This window comes from Artibeus jamaicensis, unplaced genomic scaffold (assembly GCF_021234435.1).
Source record: "Artibeus jamaicensis isolate MK-2021 breed Jamaican fruit bat unplaced genomic scaffold, CSHL_Jam_final contig_548, whole genome shotgun sequence".
Lineage (NCBI taxonomy): Eukaryota > Metazoa > Chordata > Mammalia > Chiroptera > Phyllostomidae > Artibeus > Artibeus jamaicensis.
The window spans coordinates 15,630,097-15,647,532 of NW_026521883.1; the positions used below are offsets into that span (position 1 = coordinate 15,630,097).

Here is a 17,436-nt window from a genome sequence, read left to right on the forward strand (position 1 = left end):
AATTCTCTACAAGAATAACTGCATTTAGATACAAGAGAACTAATTCAATACAGGCATACTCTTGAAACTATGAAACATCTTTCAAAGTGAGGTTTCAGCATTAGTTTAGTCTCTTCTAGAGTGGGTAGGAAAGAAGCCATTAGCACATCTCTGGCTTCAAAAGAATGGCTATCAAAGCCATTCTAGCCATGGAAAGAGGCTGCATTTCAAGAGTATGGGCATGGAAAGGGACAGTGTTGTCAGGAGCAGAGTATTATAAATAAATTGCATATTTGCATTGAAAGAAAACATTCCTAACCATGAAGATATAATGTGTCTTGTAAAAAGGTAGCCAGAAAGAACAATTTAGAACAATTTGGAGATACCGAAGTGAAAAATCTAGTAGAGAGGTAGAGACAAGAACACTGCACTTACATTTTCCTACTTTTCAAAATTCTCAGCCCAATTTGCCACTCCAGTTTTAGCTCATTGAAAGGGGAAGAAAGGAGACCTGATGACAACATTTGACCCCTAGATCTACCAGGCCCAAAATCAACCTATTCCTAGCCATCTGGAATATGTAAGTCAATAAATACCAATTTTTGTTGAACATAATTTAATTTCTCTCACTTGTAAGAAAAAGTCCTGACTAATACACTGAATTAAATGCTACTCCACAGTAAGATCTTCCCTGTTCACTTCTGGCTGTGCCTTATTTTAATCTCTTCTGAATTTCTGTAAGAATATTTTTGGATCACTCACATTCTACCAAGTACACTGATTATTGAAATTATTTTCCTACCACACTAAAATAGGCAAGACTGTAGACAGACTGAATTCTATTCACCTTTATATTGTGCCATACAGTGTTTTACATAGTAAAGAACAGAATGAAGGAGAAAAAGGAAGGTATTCAACAATTCACATTAGGCTAAGCTTTAGCCAGAGGAAGCAAAAGATAGAAGACCTAAAACATAGAAAAAGGAGCAAAGAAACAAATGGTTGAACATGAGAATTAAAAAGAGGGAAAAAAGCAATGTAGAAGGAAGAGAACATGATCTAAAATGGAATCAAGACGGTTGAGTCATTTCCCAGGTTATGGTTCCTTCAAAGGTAACTAGGTCTCTTTCACTCAAGTTTCTCCCAGTGCCACCATTCTGTTTTTGTAAGCAGCAAAAGATCAGAGAAGTATATCAATGAATATATAACTCATATCCTTTCTTGAGACCTGAGGTTATTTAATAAAATGTTGGAGCAAGTATGAAGGCCTCATTCTTATGAAATACTCTCACACAGTAAGCCATACTGTTTCTCCCTAAGCAATTATAATCATTTTTATCTCATTTAGTGAAAAAATTCATGTACATCAAAATTAGAGATCTTTTGAGGGCAGACTTCTATTGTACTCTGATATTCTAAAAATGGTGGCTCTACATTTTTTGTAACTCTAAGAGACTTCTGGATTAGTCATAAATTATGGTGCAGGCAGAATCAAGTATTCAAAAGAGGTTTCTTTGAAATGCGATTGTTTGTAATACCGAATATATAAGGCAAAAAAAGTGTGCTGGGGTTTAAATACCCAGACAAGAACAAAGAAAACTATTTAATCCACAATGAAATTAAAATAAAATGTAGTGACTACTACCAGAGGGGCACTTTAGACTCTGAGATAGAAAGAAGGGTAGGACTGAGCAAACAGACCTCAACAGCAATGGAAGGACAGTTGGTTTATTTGTAAGTCAAGTACTTATAAAAAAGAGTTTAACATAATATGTTTGAAAAACTGTGCTCAACTTTAAATTAGCTAAGATGCCTAAAATGAGTTATAAAATTATATACAGCAATATTATTAACATTGTGTTACTTCACATTGCAGAGAACTTTCAAGTATTATGTTTTCTTCTTCCCTTAAAATAACTAACAAGCATTTTCCAGGGGGTGGTCTACGGAAAACTAGTTCTTCAGAGGCTCATGATGCTTTTTACAGAAAGGCTCTGAATGACATTTGAATCTGGGATGTGATGGGCTAAACAATGTTAAATACGTTTTTCTTTTTCCCCCCAGAGTCTTCAATATTCTAAAGTATAACCTGAATCTCTTAAGAGGGAATACATAATAGACAATGTCTTCCCAAGTTATTGCAACTACAAAATTTTTTCTCATGGTCATCTCTCAAAACCAGTGTCTCTGTAATTACAGTTTAGGAAAGTGCTGAGCTAGTAAAATTCTGGGAGCGTTATATAGAAGGAACAAGTATTTTATAGGCCTAATGTGCCTAAGGGAAAGAACACTAGATTGGACATCAGGAGACATGGGTTTGATATTCAATTTTGTCAATTACTGGCTCTGTAATGTCAGAAAAAAACAATTTTCTGGTGCCTTGGTTTTATTATTTGCAAAATAGCAATCATAATTCTAGTTGCAGCTTTTGTCAGGGTCAAAAATGTTTGATACATTATATTACAAAATTCTAGAGGTGCAGAAGATCTTTGAGACTACTAAGCAGTACCCTATCAGAAAGATAAAGTTTACCAAAATCCAGATCACTTAATTTCTCAGCCCTGAATTTTTTTCTTCTATCATCAACATGTTCTGAAAGTGTTTTCACTCTTTAAAGGATCTAGAGGCAAAATGGATCTCAGAAAGAAACACAACTGAAGGTCTCAGAAAAAAAGGTAAATTGAAGGTAGTAGTATCTCATTTTAAGTTTCCTATTGACAACACCACCTAAAATAATTAAAACTTTGATAAACATGAACAGGTAGAAAGGTAAGAGTAATTCATTCCACAAACAGTTGGAAATTAATGGTACACAATTCTACGAAATAATTAATTTCTATGTCCAATTAATAAAGTGGTCCTATCATCACCAAAAAGATATCTAATCAATACGAGGTAAAGGAAAGCACATATTACTGAAGTTAACAAGGGGACCAGGGGTAGAGAAAGAGAACAAAGCTGGAAAAGGCTGGAAAAAGATAAGACCATTTGGTGAGACTACTGCAATTCATTGCTACTGTCAAAGCTTTGTGGTTTTACTATAATAAAGTACAGAACAGTTTGATGCTAATTACTTAGTGATGTGCCAAAGTATATACTTATTTCAATTTGAAACACAAGAAAGACTCTTTTTTTCTATATTGACAAATCAACTGGATAATTCTGGAGTTCATTGAAAAAGAACACTAACTGATCCAACATAATAACTTTACTTCGAATGTAAAACACTTCAAAATATCTAAATGAATATAGAAATGCATGTTTCTATGGCAAATTGTTCATTATTGATCATCAGCAGCCCTTGACAAAATTTCTCATTTTTGCCAAGTACAAAATCATTAAAGTATTTAAGAACTCCATCATGAAAGACAGTGGCACTTTATCCACTATTTCTTCAGGCAAATTTGCTTACAGTTGAACATGATACAAAAAACAACATTCCTTAGACATACAATCCCCCCTTTTAAGGGTATTTTTTAATATGTTGCATTTAATGATGAAACATGTTACTGTTTTCCTATTAGCTTTAACTGAGCATTTACCATTCACAGCACTACTCAAGTATCACCTGTTACAATGATTAGACATTAACAGTTCCAAATTCTTCTAATACCACCATATATACATCTCAGTTGTGCTTTAAACAATGAAGGTTTTTTAGCCTGAAACTCTCAAATTGTCAGTGCTAGAAAAGTGAACCTATCCACTGTAACTCTACCAAGTGCTATAAACCCACATTTTGAGTATCTAACAGTTCAATTACTTCAACTCACATCAAGTGAAAATGCCTGTTACTGTCTAACTGTTCTACAATTTAAGAGACATTTTTCCCAAAAGCAAGCTGTTATGCAGATTGTTTAGACTAAATTATTAGATACTTCATTTGATCGCTTTTATTCAAAATACAGAGAAAAAAGTATACTAAATCAGATTTTGCTACTGACTAGTGAAATGCTTTTGAAAATATTTGCCTAATCTTTTCAGAATTATTTCTCCCTAACAGAAAAATTAACATTTTTAAGATTGGGTTTATAACTTACAATGAAAATACATAACTCTACTTTATTAACTGTATAATGTAGTTCAGATAAATGCAGATTTTTTCCACTTGTACTATAAAGGGATCAATCTGTTAATAAATCTGAGGGGGGTTTTTAACTTCAAGACTTGGAGATGCTGATTTTATACACAGGATATGATGACTATTAAAAGTACTCTAATAATTACCTGTAAACTCAAGAATGCTCTTATTGTTCCAACTAAGAAAATACTACTTCAGCCCTGGCCCAGTGGCTCCGTTGGTTGGAGTGCCATTCCTGTGCACCAAAGGGTGGCAGGTTCAATTCCTGGTCAGGGAACATACCTAGGTTATGGATTCAACTCCCCAGTCGGGAGGCACATAGGAGGCAACCAATTGGTATTTCTCACATAGATGTTCCCCTCTCTCTCTCTTCTGAATCAATGAACATATCCTTTGGTGAGGTTTTAAAAAAAATTCTTATTTTTCACAATTCAGGGTTAAGAGCCTCAATTAAGAAAGTGTAGTTCAGTCTGAAATTACAAAACCACTGACTATAACTTGCTCTGCCACATTTAGTATGAATGAAATGCTACTTAGGGAAAAGCTATACTACAAAAGTAAATTATTTGAAGTGTCATATCTATTTTACTTTGGTAGTGAGCTCAACAGAAAATTTAAAAAAAATAATAAAATAGAAAGCTTTCCCTAGCTAAATGCAAGGATAATTATTTTGTTCTATATTTATTAAAACAAATTCTATAAATAAATAAATAAATAGATAAATAGATAAATAAATTCTGAATTTAATCTGGGACAACAATGTATTTAATCCTGTGATTTTCATTTGCATTTGTGTTGAAGTGAATTGTTATTATATATTTCAGCCTTATGGCATACTTAATGCTTCTGGCTTTAGACTGGTAGCTGCCTTAGGCAAAATGCACACTAAAACATCAGACTCTCTTTCTTCAACACTTTATACAGGATAAGGGAAATAAAGCCTATGCAAAGTGAAACCATTTATAAAGAAATTGCAGACCGCCAGGATTTTGGATCTGGGTAATCCACTTAGATTAGCATGGCTGTGTCTTAAAAGGACAATTCTAAAATCATGATATAGGTCACATTCTTAAGAAACAGTGTATGTAGCCCTGGCTGGTGTGGCTCAGTGAACTGAGTGACAGCCTATGAAAGGTTGCTGGTTCAATTCCCTGTCAGGGCACATGCCTGGGTTGCTGGTCAGGTCCTGAGTTGGGGATGAGCAAGAGGCAACCAACTGATGTGTCTCTCACACACTGATGTTTCTTTCCCTTTCTCCTTCCCTTCCTCTCTCTAAAAATAAATAATATCTAAAAATAAAAAAAGAAATAAAGTAATAAAATCAATGTTAATTACACAAAACCTTCCATACTTACGTGATGCTACCAACAATCAGTAAGAAAGATTAAATAATGCTTTTGTAATATAATGAGTGCCAGCATAAGCAGAGAGGAAAAATAATGTCATAAAACAGAGATCCTTTTGAATCAGGTTTTGCAAAGAGATAAAATCATCATAAAAAAGTGGCATCCAAACTGATTTTTTTTTTAAAGTTGGGCTTACCATTTTAGCTTGAACGGCTATAAACTTTCATATGAGAAAGATAGAGGGGTGTTTTGTGGGAAATAAAGGGGAGATACAGAGGATGGCTAACCTTAAAGGTTTTGCCAAAATATAATAATCAGGTTTAGGTGGTAGGTAATATCCTTCAAAGTACAACTTTATTACTGCAGAACAAAACTTTTAAAATCTCCATTGTGAACCCAAGTACTTAAAACAAATACTGCAACATCTAAATGTACTACTAAGTTCTAACCAAATACTGCCAAAAGACAATACTGTACAATATGAGTAAAATCTGACTAAAATAATTGCTTTGCCATATTTTAATTACCACATACATATAACTGCTAAACAAACAGTAAATTACAAATGTCTCAGAAATACTTTTCTACCCAAAAAGCAGAAAACATATAATGCTTGATGTCACAAAGACACTACAAAAATGGACACTTAAAACACTGCTGCTTTCTTTTTTGGTACTATTGACAATAATGCTCTAAGAGAAGGACCCACATTTCTGAATGCCTACTCCTCAAACTAAGCTAAAAAGGAAAGCCCGGATACCCCATGAAACTCAGGAACTTTATTCTAAATACTTATGTGTCCTTCTTGGACAAGGGGATAAAATATGGCTCTGAACAAAGAGACTTTATGAATATTACTTGCAATAAACCGCCAACTTACCCATCAGATTGGAATTCAGGAAAGGTGTTGGGGACAAGCCTTCATGTGCCCCTAATCGACTGTCATTCAAGTGATCACTGTAATGAGGGCTGTCTGTAAAACCCTAGGGGAAAAAAAGACCAGAGTATTAAAAAGATTACTTGGCAGTCCTGCTAATAGAGCATAATCATCTCATTAATATACAGACTTACGAATGGTTATTCCTAACCAAGTTCCTTGTCCATTACTTGAAAAGTAAACAGAAGTGCTTCTTTTATGTTATTTTTTAGGTTTTGAGGTATAAAAATTATCTTTATTGATCTTAAAGAAAATTAGCCATGTGATCTCTTTACAGCTAAGAAGAAAGTTCTATAAATCTTTTTTTTAAAGGATGAGCTCAGGAAATATATTTCTGAGTGTTAAATGATTAACTAAACTACCTAAATGCCTATCTCTATCTATCCTTTCTCTGCCTCCATACTCTACCAATAAAGGTTAGGAAATTACAAGCTTTACTTAAAAATACTAAAAACAACCTACAATCAATATACTAGAAATGAATCCTTTCCTAAATGGTGGATAAATATTTAGCAAAAGATCTGATTATAACTCCTTTTAATATTAGTAAAAACCATACTCTTCCAGAAAGTGAGCCATGTAAAAAGGAAAACACATTAAAGTAGGTGAGTTAAGAGTCTGAAAAATAAAACTGCAAACACCATGAAAATGAAGCTAAGGTTATTATTTTATAATAAGCTGTTATTAAATTTGTCTTTATAATTTAAAACATGTTTTTTAAAAGCAAAGAAGGAAAAAGGATACCAACGTTTACAAATAAGATGTTACAAAAGTTCCGTGGGTTAAAAACTGTTCTTGTTCTCAAACTCATACATACTAAGTTGAGCATCACCTCTAAAATCATACTGATAAGGCTTTTAACCCTGGTTAATTGCAAATGTAAACTTAACACAATGTTAGTAAACATCAGAAGAATTAACAAGAGGTCCAAACAAGAAAGAAAACTGCCCTGGCTCCCAGAAACCAGAAACCACCCAGAATCCCCTGGGACTATAAAATCATCAATCACTGAACATTTATCATTACCCAGACTGCAGAGTAACATTCAAGAAGACATTAATGGGACTGAAACAGGCCTTATTCTCTTTGCAGGCATGCTGTCAGTTCAACCAAAAGGGTAGGAACTGAGGGCTAAATAACTGCCAAATCATCACAATTGCTTATGGATGCATGTCACAAGTCCTTCTGCTGTTCTGTTTAAAAACTAATCTTATGGGAGTGCTAACTCCCAAATGAATCTTTGTTTCATTTTTATTTACTTTAGAATTACTAATACACATGTGACAGACATTCAAGAAGAATCTCAGTGACATTTACAACTTGGTTATAACCACAAGGGTATCCACTGGTAACCACAACCATAGTCCTGTCTGTCACAGCTACATGTAGCAGAAGCTATATACAAAATAGAATGGCTTCTAGTTAAGGTCACTTCTTGGAGTTTACTTTTGTTGTTTAAAACTTAACACTCTTGAAGTGCTAAGTGACACACTGCTGTCTCACATATATCTGAGTATTTCTCTCTGCCACTCCCTCTCACTGCCATTCTTAGACATACTACCAAAAGAAGATATTGAAACCTACAAAACACTTGCTGAAATATTGTTTATCATCATTAAACAATGCTATTACTGAAGAAAAATTCACATTTCATTTGAATGCTAAAGGAATAAAATAGATTAATTTTGTACATTCTCAGTTCTCTATTTTTGGAAAAAACTTTTAGGATTACAAAAATAAAATCCTTTTAATTTTTTAAACTATGTTCTTAAGCAAAAACATACAAATAAATGTAAGTTTTAGGGTGTCATCAAATGATTGTGCACACAATGTATTAACTTGATTGATTACATGAGTAACAGAGGAATTCTATCTCTAAGCCTACATTTAATATGTGCTTAGAGAATACAATAATTATAACAACCATACAAAAATAATAGTATTGTCCTTATCCAATGCACCCACATATTTCTGAGTATAATAGAGAATTTACAAGATTATTTCCCAGCCCACTTAAAAAGTCTTATAAAAGTTTTTAATGAAATTTTATGAGATTGTCATATTATACTACAGAGAAGCAGCCTATGACCTTTTTTCATCATGTACAAACAAGATTTAAATATGGACCTTCAATATTTCTTCATAAATTATATACAAACACTATTAACCAACATATCATATTTCACTGTGGTATAATTTTGCTCATTTAAGATAAAAAATAGAGACTTAAATAATTTTTCCTACACATCTCCAAGTTTCACCTTAGTCCATAAAATTTTCCTGAAAAGCTAGAGCCCAGAAGAAGAAATAGTTCTTCGTCCACAGATGCAAACTGATGATAGAGGAGAAAAAAGAAGCTGAATTATTTATAAATGTCTGTTATACTTTTAGACCTTATAGCAAATCTTCACTTAAAAGTCTAGGCTTGGCTACTGTTTGAGATTAATTTTGTCATTTCTTCCACACTGTAGTAGTAGTGATATCCACCCAGGATACAACTGTTGGTGAACTAAGATGAATAGTTGCAAAATAATTTACAAACATTTAAATAAGATCAATATAGAACACATGTTCAAGAATAGCTCTAGAAAAGTACACAGATAACTATCAGTACATTAATGTGTCAACTAGCTGGGTGATACATAGAATAGTGCTTTGCAAACTTCAGTGTTCATATAATTGACTAAAGATCTTGTTAAAATGCAGATTAAGAATTGTAAGATCTTGAGTAGAGCCTGAGATTCCACATTTCTAACACACAGGTGATACTGATGCTACTGGTCCACATACCACATTTCTAATAGCAAGAATCTAGACAATCTGGAAACAAAGATACCTTTCATACATGAGAAAAAAAGTTCAAGCCTAAAAAGGTAATAACTAGGTTATACCCCACCCACCCACCCACCCTAACCATATTAAAACACCACAACTTTCCAGGTTAAGTATGAATTAGGAAGAAATCCCATAATTAACAGAAAAACTAAAGCAATTAGAGTAACAAAATATTTTTATGTACGTAGATATACACTCATCCATATAGTGTTAAATACGAGACAGATGTCAAATACAGCTTTAATTTTTAAAAATGGGTTAGTTGACCCATAGTTTATTAAACAGCACACTCTTTAAGTACCACTACAGGCCATGAGAGCACAGATGCCCATAAAGTAGCAAAGGCAGAAGAATGCCATAACATAATGCAGTATGGGGCTGACAGAGTATCAGGGGAAAAGCAGAATAATGCAATGACCAGCTAGAATATCAAAGGGCTGGAGAAAACAAAGGGAAGGTGACTGACCTGAGAAAGAGAGTTGGTCTGAGGAGAAAAGGAAAAATAAACAAGCAAGCAATCACTAAGATGGAGCCTAAGTAGGTTAGTGAGTGGTAATGATCAATAAATGCTATTTCAATTTTAGAATGTTAAGGAAGTAAACCAGTGAAATCACTAAATACAGAGCTAGCTATTATGGTGTATATTTTAAATTGACAGAGCATGACTGTGCTAATAAAAGCAGTCAAACCTGACCCCCTGGGGCTTTTCATTAAGATCTTGAATTCTGTACAATGGTTTTACCACGAAAATAACCATTAATGAAAATGAGATTTTTTAATACAGGAGAAATGATAAACACTACATTATGAAGGATAGAGCAATACTACCAGAACCATCTATCATAGCTTTTTAGCCACAGATTGCTATTAACCACAAAAATATTTCTAAATATACCCTAAAATTATTTTCTGTCGTACAAATACAAATGGAAAGCACTCAAAGGATTAGTAACTGATAAAATCAGTTGATTCATAGATTACAAAACTGTTCAATTTTATACTTAAAATCTGTCTAAATTAAATTTAATTTGTGAATCTTAATCAGTTTCATTTAGGAAAACATATAACTTTATAAAAGCTTTGATATTATTAAATGTGTCCTATAGAATGAATTTCGTACTTTTCTTTATGCTCATTTTATGGTACAGAATTTAGAAACTTTAATCCCTGCTACAAAATGACACTATACATGAATTAATCAAAGCTGCTACCATTTTTAAACTAATTTAAACTGCACATGATCAATCAAATCTTTTGTTCTATCACAAACAAAACCACACAAAAGCACCCAGTGTTATTTACATAATAGTACTCTCCTCTGGTTTGTCTCCTCAAAAATATAAAAACATTTTCCTGTGGTTAATTTTTAAAAAGTTCATTTAAAAAACTTATTTCATCCAAATAGTAAATAAGGTGTAATCACCAGAGAAACCTTCCCAAGTTGAGAATAGACTCATGGTTTTTCTAAATTATGTTGCTATTTCTTTGTATGACAACCACTGCCTATTTAAAAATATTCTTTCCAATTATTTTCAATAGCTAAAAAGTATGTGTGTGGTGGGAAAGGCTCTTTCAATAAAGATTTACTTTCTCAAAAAAGCTTTTCCTGACCCTAGAAAGACCAAACTGGGTGAAATCATTCTGAACTCCCGCAGCAGCAAATATTTCCATTATATCACTGCTCACACTCAGTGAAATTACCTATTTGATTATCCATTTAAATTATACCATAATTATGTGTTATAATTGTACAGAACAGTGTAGTGGATAAATGTGGAATTTTGAAGCCAGACTGGCAGATCTGAATTCCATCTTTATCACACCACGAATGACTTGAAACAACATAACCTTTCTTGCCTCAGTTTCCTTATCTGTAAATCAGGCATAATAATTATACTACCATCATTTCACAGGCTGTTGTAAGCATTAAGTGAATAAATACATGTAGCAAATGGAAAAGTGCCTGGCACTCAGTAAATGATAGCCATTATCAGTAACATCTCAGTTACAGATTGCTATGTCTTAAATTCTGAGGAGACAAGACTGTGTCTGTTTTTTTCACAATTACATCCTCAGAACAATGGCTGGCACATATATAGCAGGTGGTCAATAAATGACGGATGGGCAGTTTCAGCTGCTAAATCTTTAAAACGCTGAAGGGATTTATATATTCTAAAGATTCGATCAGTTTTTCTATAGAATACCCAATAACTAGCAGAAAGAAGTCTGATAAAGTATTAGCTCTTCTGACCAACTGAATAGTAACCACAAAATTTTAGTATTAATAGAGCCTCCACTACTGAAATCCTATAGCTTCTAATGGTCAAAGCCAGTGGAATAAGACAAAAGCCATAAGCTACCAGAAAGCTCTACAGAAGCATGGTTATAAATGAGTGGTCACACCTCAAAGATAAGCAAAATGAAAATAAAAATGAGTAGAAATAACAAATAAAATTTAAAAGAGAAAAGTCTTATTATATTTCTTTATATACTCCTATGATAAACTACCAAAATAAATATTGAGATAAATAAGGTTATGTTTTTCAGATAAATCCATGACTTTGATAGTCTCTCTCAGTTAAATAAACCCACCTATAAAAAAGACAAGTGGGTTCACTTGATCACAGTAGTCTGTTAAAGCAGGGTCTGTGTCTGTATCATTCCTTATTCTATTACTAGTGACGAGCACATAAATGAGCTCACACTATATAACTAATAAAATCTGTTAATTTAATGAATGAATGAAAAATGAACAATGCTCACTGTTAATGAATCAGGTCTACATTGGAAAAAGTTACCTAGTATTCAACGTATGAAGGTTCTGTTGTTATCCTTTAAGAGGTCACTGCTAACATATAATCAATTTTCCTGACAGAATAATGGATTCTGTCACTCATATCCACAAATTCCTAAACAGCAAGAACACTTTATTTCTATTTATAATCCCCAAAGAGACCAGCACAAAACTTTTGCATGTAATTGCCTAAGTTTTTTGTTTTTAAAAAACTTAAAAAATTTTATTATTTTAGAGAAAGGGGAAGGAAGGGAGAAAGAGCAAAAGAAACATTAATGTAAGGGATAAACACTGACTGGTTGCCTCCTGCACACACCCCTACCATGAACCCAAACTGTGCCCTGTTTTGTGCCATGACAGAAAATCAAACCAACGACCTTTTGGTTTGCCAGACAATGCCCAATTTACTGAGCCACCCTTTCCAGGGGAAAGTACCTAAGTTCTTCCTGAAAGGATGAATAACCTCTCCAGGTAACTTTTTATTTATGAATGCTAAGAAGTAGTTTCAAAGAATTACTGTAATACCAGACTGAAGGGCAAGTCTTGAATTGTCATGGGTGGGAAAAGAGGGAGAATCAAAATCTTTTAGAGGGGAAAAGGATCCTCAGAAAAATATGATGAACACATGAATTACAGCTTACCAGAAGAGCATGAAATACTTTTGAACATGAGATCCCAGATGATCACTAAAAAAGTTCACATGGGTTCAGTTCTAAGTTGAACCCATCCCTGTTCACAAATATATCCAAGTAACTGATAATGCCATCTGTTATAAGCAATCAGAGTTGATGCTCTCTTGCTCTGGTCTATAGCTTTAGTTGTGTTTCAAAGTTTACAAGCATAAAGTTTTCTACATTTTATCCATTTAAAATCCATTCTTAAATGGAGAAATTAAAACATCTCCATGCATCACACAGGAAAAGTATATTTATTAAAATAGAAAAAGCAAAACACAGCATTGAATCCAGGTGATACATAGAATTTTAGAGCCTTAAAGCCACCATACATGGCGAGGATCCAATAAAAACCAGAATTATCTTCTGAATGGTGGGCCCCATTAACAGTGTGTTCTAGGAACCCACCTGTATCAGTGTACCAGTTGATGTTATTGTAAGAGGCTGTGTTGGTTTCAGTGAATTTTTTTGAAGACTCTTCCAATGCATTTGCCCATTTCATGATGGGTATTTACAAATGGATGTGCCCACCCTGTACCGAATGTCCAAAAGTTTTTGACCAAAAATGGCATGACCACCATGCCCCACCCTCCCTAACTGCCCAATCTTGCCCCAAGCCAACTAAATTTTGTTTCCCCAGATGAAAAATGTACTCAAAGAGAAAGTTTTGCCAATGTGCAAGAGGTGAAACAAAAAATGGAAGAATCATTAAAAGGCATAAAAACTGACAAGTTCAAAACTGTTTTGGCAAATCTCAATAAATTTAACATATCAAGCATCTTCTCTGACCACAATGCTATGAAACTAGAAATCAATCACAAGAAGAACACTGAAAAACACACTATGACATGGAAGCTAAATAACATGTTATCAAACAATGAATGGATCAATAATGAGATCAAAGAAGAAATCAAAAGATACTTTGAAAAAAATGAAAATGACACAACAATCCAAAGTCTGTGGGACACTGGGAAAGCAATCTTAAGAGGGAAATTATAGTATTAACAGGCCTGTCTGAGAAAACAAAAGAAAAGTTCAAATAAACAATCTAGGTTCACACTTAAAGGAACTTGAAAAGGAACAACAAACAAAGCCCAAATTGAGTAGAAGGAAGGAAATAATAAAGATCAGAGCACAAATAAATGAAATAGAGTCTAAAAAAAACAATACAAAAGATCAATGAATATAAGAGCTGCTTCTTCGAAAAGATAAACAAGACTGACAAACCTCACCAGACACACACACACACACACACACACACACACACACACACACACACAAAAAAAAACCAGAAAAGAACCCAAATATACAAAATCAGAAATGGAACAGGAGAAATAACATCCGACACCAAAGAAATAAAAAGGATTGTAAAAAAAAAAAGTGTTATGAACAACTATATGCCAACAAACTGAACAACCTCAACTAAATGGATAAACTCCTACAAACATACAACCTTCCAAAACTAAATCATGAAGAATCAAAGAAACTGAATACATAGATTACAACTAGTGAAACTGAAGCAGTAATAAAAACACTCCCAATAAACAAAAGTCCTAGACCATCTGGCTTCACAGGGGAATTTTACCGAACAATCTGAGAAAAACTAACATCTCAAATTCTCCAACTATTTGATAAAATTCAAATGGAAGGAAGGCTCCCAAACTCATTTTATGAGGTCAGCATCATCCTAAATTCAAAACCAAATGAAGGCATGCAAAGAAAATTATGTCTATATTTCTAATGAACATAGATGCTAAAATCCTCAACAAAATATTAGCAAACTGAATACAGCAATGCATCAAAAAGATCATACACTACAGATTTATTCAAGGAATGAGAGGTTGGTACAACAGTCACAAATCATTAAATATGGTACACTACATAAACAAATAAAATGTAAAACTGCATGATTGTATCAACAGGTGCAGAAAAAGCATTTGATAAAATCCAGCACCCATATGATTAAAATACTCAACAAAGTGGGAATAGAGGGAGCATACCTCAACATAATAAAGACCACATATGACAAACTCACTGCCAGTAACTTACTTAATGGACAAAAACTACAAGTGTTCCCCTTAAGATCAGGAAGAGGACAAGATGACTGCTTTCACCTCTCTTATTTAACACAGAACTAGCAGTCCTAGCCATAGCAATCAGACAAGAAAAAGAAAAAAAGGTATCCAAATTGGAATTTGCAGATGACATGATACTATACATAGAGAACACCAAAGATTCTACCAAGAAACTACTAGAACTAATAAATGAATTCAGCAAAGTAACAGGAGACAATATTAATATAAAAATCAGCTGCATTAATATATGCCAACAAACTAACAGAAAGGGAAATTAAAGAAACCCACTCACCATTACTTCAAAAACAATAAAATACACAGAAATAAAATTAACCAAATATAATAGACCCGTGCTTGGAAAACTGTAAGACACTGAAGAAAGAAATTAAAGAAGTCCTTTTTCCTTTTTGCTCAATTCCTCAACCCCCTTAACCTCCCTCACCACTCTAGCTGTTACTCATGGACATGGACAACAATGTGGTTATTGCTAGGGGTTGGGGGGTATATGAAAACTAAATGGCAATAAAAAATACAATAAAAATTAGATTTTTTAAAAAAAGAAGATACAAATAAGTGGAAGAACATACCATGTTCATGGAAAGGAAGAATTAAAGTCATTAAAATGTCCATACTACTCAAAGCAATCTATAGATTCAATGCAATTCCTATCAAGTTTCCAATGATATATTTCACTGAACTAGAACAAATATTTCAAAAATTTATATAGAACCACAAAAGACTCCTCATAGCAACAGTGATCCTGAGAAAGAAGAACAAGGTTGGAGAAATCACACTATCTAATATCAAACTATACTATTAAAGCCACAATATTCAAAACAGCATGGTACTGGCATAAAAACACACATAACATCGATGGACCAAAATAGAGAGTTCAGAAATGAATCCAGTTTTATAGTCAATATTCAACAGAAGGAAGCACATACAACAGTCTCAAGATTGTTTATTCAATAAATATTGTAGAGAAAATTGGACATATACATTCTGAAAAATGAAACTAGGCCACCTTCTTATACCACACACAAGAATAAATTTGAAGTGGATAAAAGACTTAAATTTTAGACCTGAAACCATAAATATCCTAGAAGAAAAAATAGGTAGCAAAATCTCAGACACTGTTTGTAGCAATTTTTTTATCAGATATTATCCCCCCGGGCCAGGGAAACAAAAGAAAAAATAAACAAATGGAACTACATCAAACTAAAAAGGTTTTGCACAGCACAGGAAACCATCAACAAAATAAAAAGACAGTTCACAGAATGGGAGAACACATTCACCCATACATCTGATAAAGAGTTAATATTCAAAAGTGATAAAGTACTTACAAAACCAAAAAACCAAACAACCCTATTAAAAGATGGGCAAAGGATATGAATAGAAACTTCTCCAAGGAGGACACACAGATAGCCAACAGACATATGAAAAGATGCTCAACATCACTAATTATCAAAGAACTACAAATTAAAACCACAATGAGATACTTTCTCACACCTGTCAGAGTGGCTATCATCAATAAATCAACAAAAAACAAGTGCTGTCAATGACTGTGGAGAAAGGGGAACCCTTTTGTACAGTTGGTGGGAATGCAGATTGATGCAGCCACTATGGAAAGCACTATGGAGATACCTCAAAAAGCTAAAAATGGATCTGCCTTTTGACCCAGCAATCCCACTTCTGGGAATATATCTCAAGGAACCCAAAACACTAATTTGAAAGAACATAAGTACCTCTATGGTCACTGCAGCACTACTTACGATCACCAAGATATGTAAGCAGTTCAATGTCCATCAGTAGATAAATGGATAAAATAAGTATGGGACATTTACACAATAGAATACTACTTAGCCATAAAAAAGAATATTTTACCCTTTGCAAGACTATGGATGGACCTGGAGAACATTATGCTAAGTAAAATAAGCTACTCAGACTGGCCAAGATAGAAGTATAGGCAAACACTCCTCACCTCTACATAGAACTACAGCAAAAATACAACTAGACTACAAAACAAATGTCACTGAGAATTGTCAGATAATCAAGCTGTGTAAAAGTCCAACAACTAAGGATTTAAAGAAGCTACATTCATCCAGGAATATAGAAGGGGTGGGGATGTGGAGAGGTGTGGAGACACAGAGGGGCATGGAGATGTGGACAGACAGGAATAGGGAGTCCCACATCCACTTGTGGTGGATAAAGATCAGGAAGGATACCTCAGAAGTGAGGGATCCCAGCCCCAGTCAAGACCACCCAGCCCAGGTCTGGTTTCAGCACCAGGAAGGTAAGTCCCAATAACTGCTGGCTGTAAAAACCAGTGGGGGTTGATGTAACAGAAGAAACTGTGGGATTCTTAAGAGACTTCTCTTGAAGGGCCTGCAATAGATTTACTACTCACACATACCCACCCCTTCTAGGATTCAGCCCCAAGTCAACAGCTGGAAGGGCACCAGTAGCACACGACTAGAATGCAAAGCAAGCGCCAAGACAAGAGTTTCCTCCCAGGCAAAAATCCAGACACCAAGCAGTGGTATTGTCCCCTCTCTGAGCCTTCCCCTACACAGAGCCACAGAGCAGTGACAAGGGTTGCCCTGGCCTTGTGATTACCTAAAGATCCAGCCCATACAACTTAACAGGTATACTTTTCTATAATAGGCCATACTACTAAGACAGGGAGTCTTAAAGTCAAAGCAGGTCTACCTAATA

At 34.1% G+C, this 17,436-nt stretch overlaps 1 protein-coding gene across 9 annotated transcripts in view; it reads right to left on the reverse strand.

Moving 5' to 3' along the window:
• Window positions 1-17,436, reverse strand: part of TCF12 (transcription factor 12) — a 389,260-nt gene that overhangs the window by 201,114 nt on the left and 170,710 nt on the right. For all 9 annotated transcript variants that reach the window (XM_053670007.1, XM_037151078.2, XM_053670006.1 and 6 more), the window contains one exon: window positions 6,287-6,389. In XM_053670007.1, coding sequence (XP_053525982.1) covers window positions 6,287-6,389 — 103 coding nt within the window. The remainder of the gene's footprint in view (window positions 1-6,286; window positions 6,390-17,436) is intronic.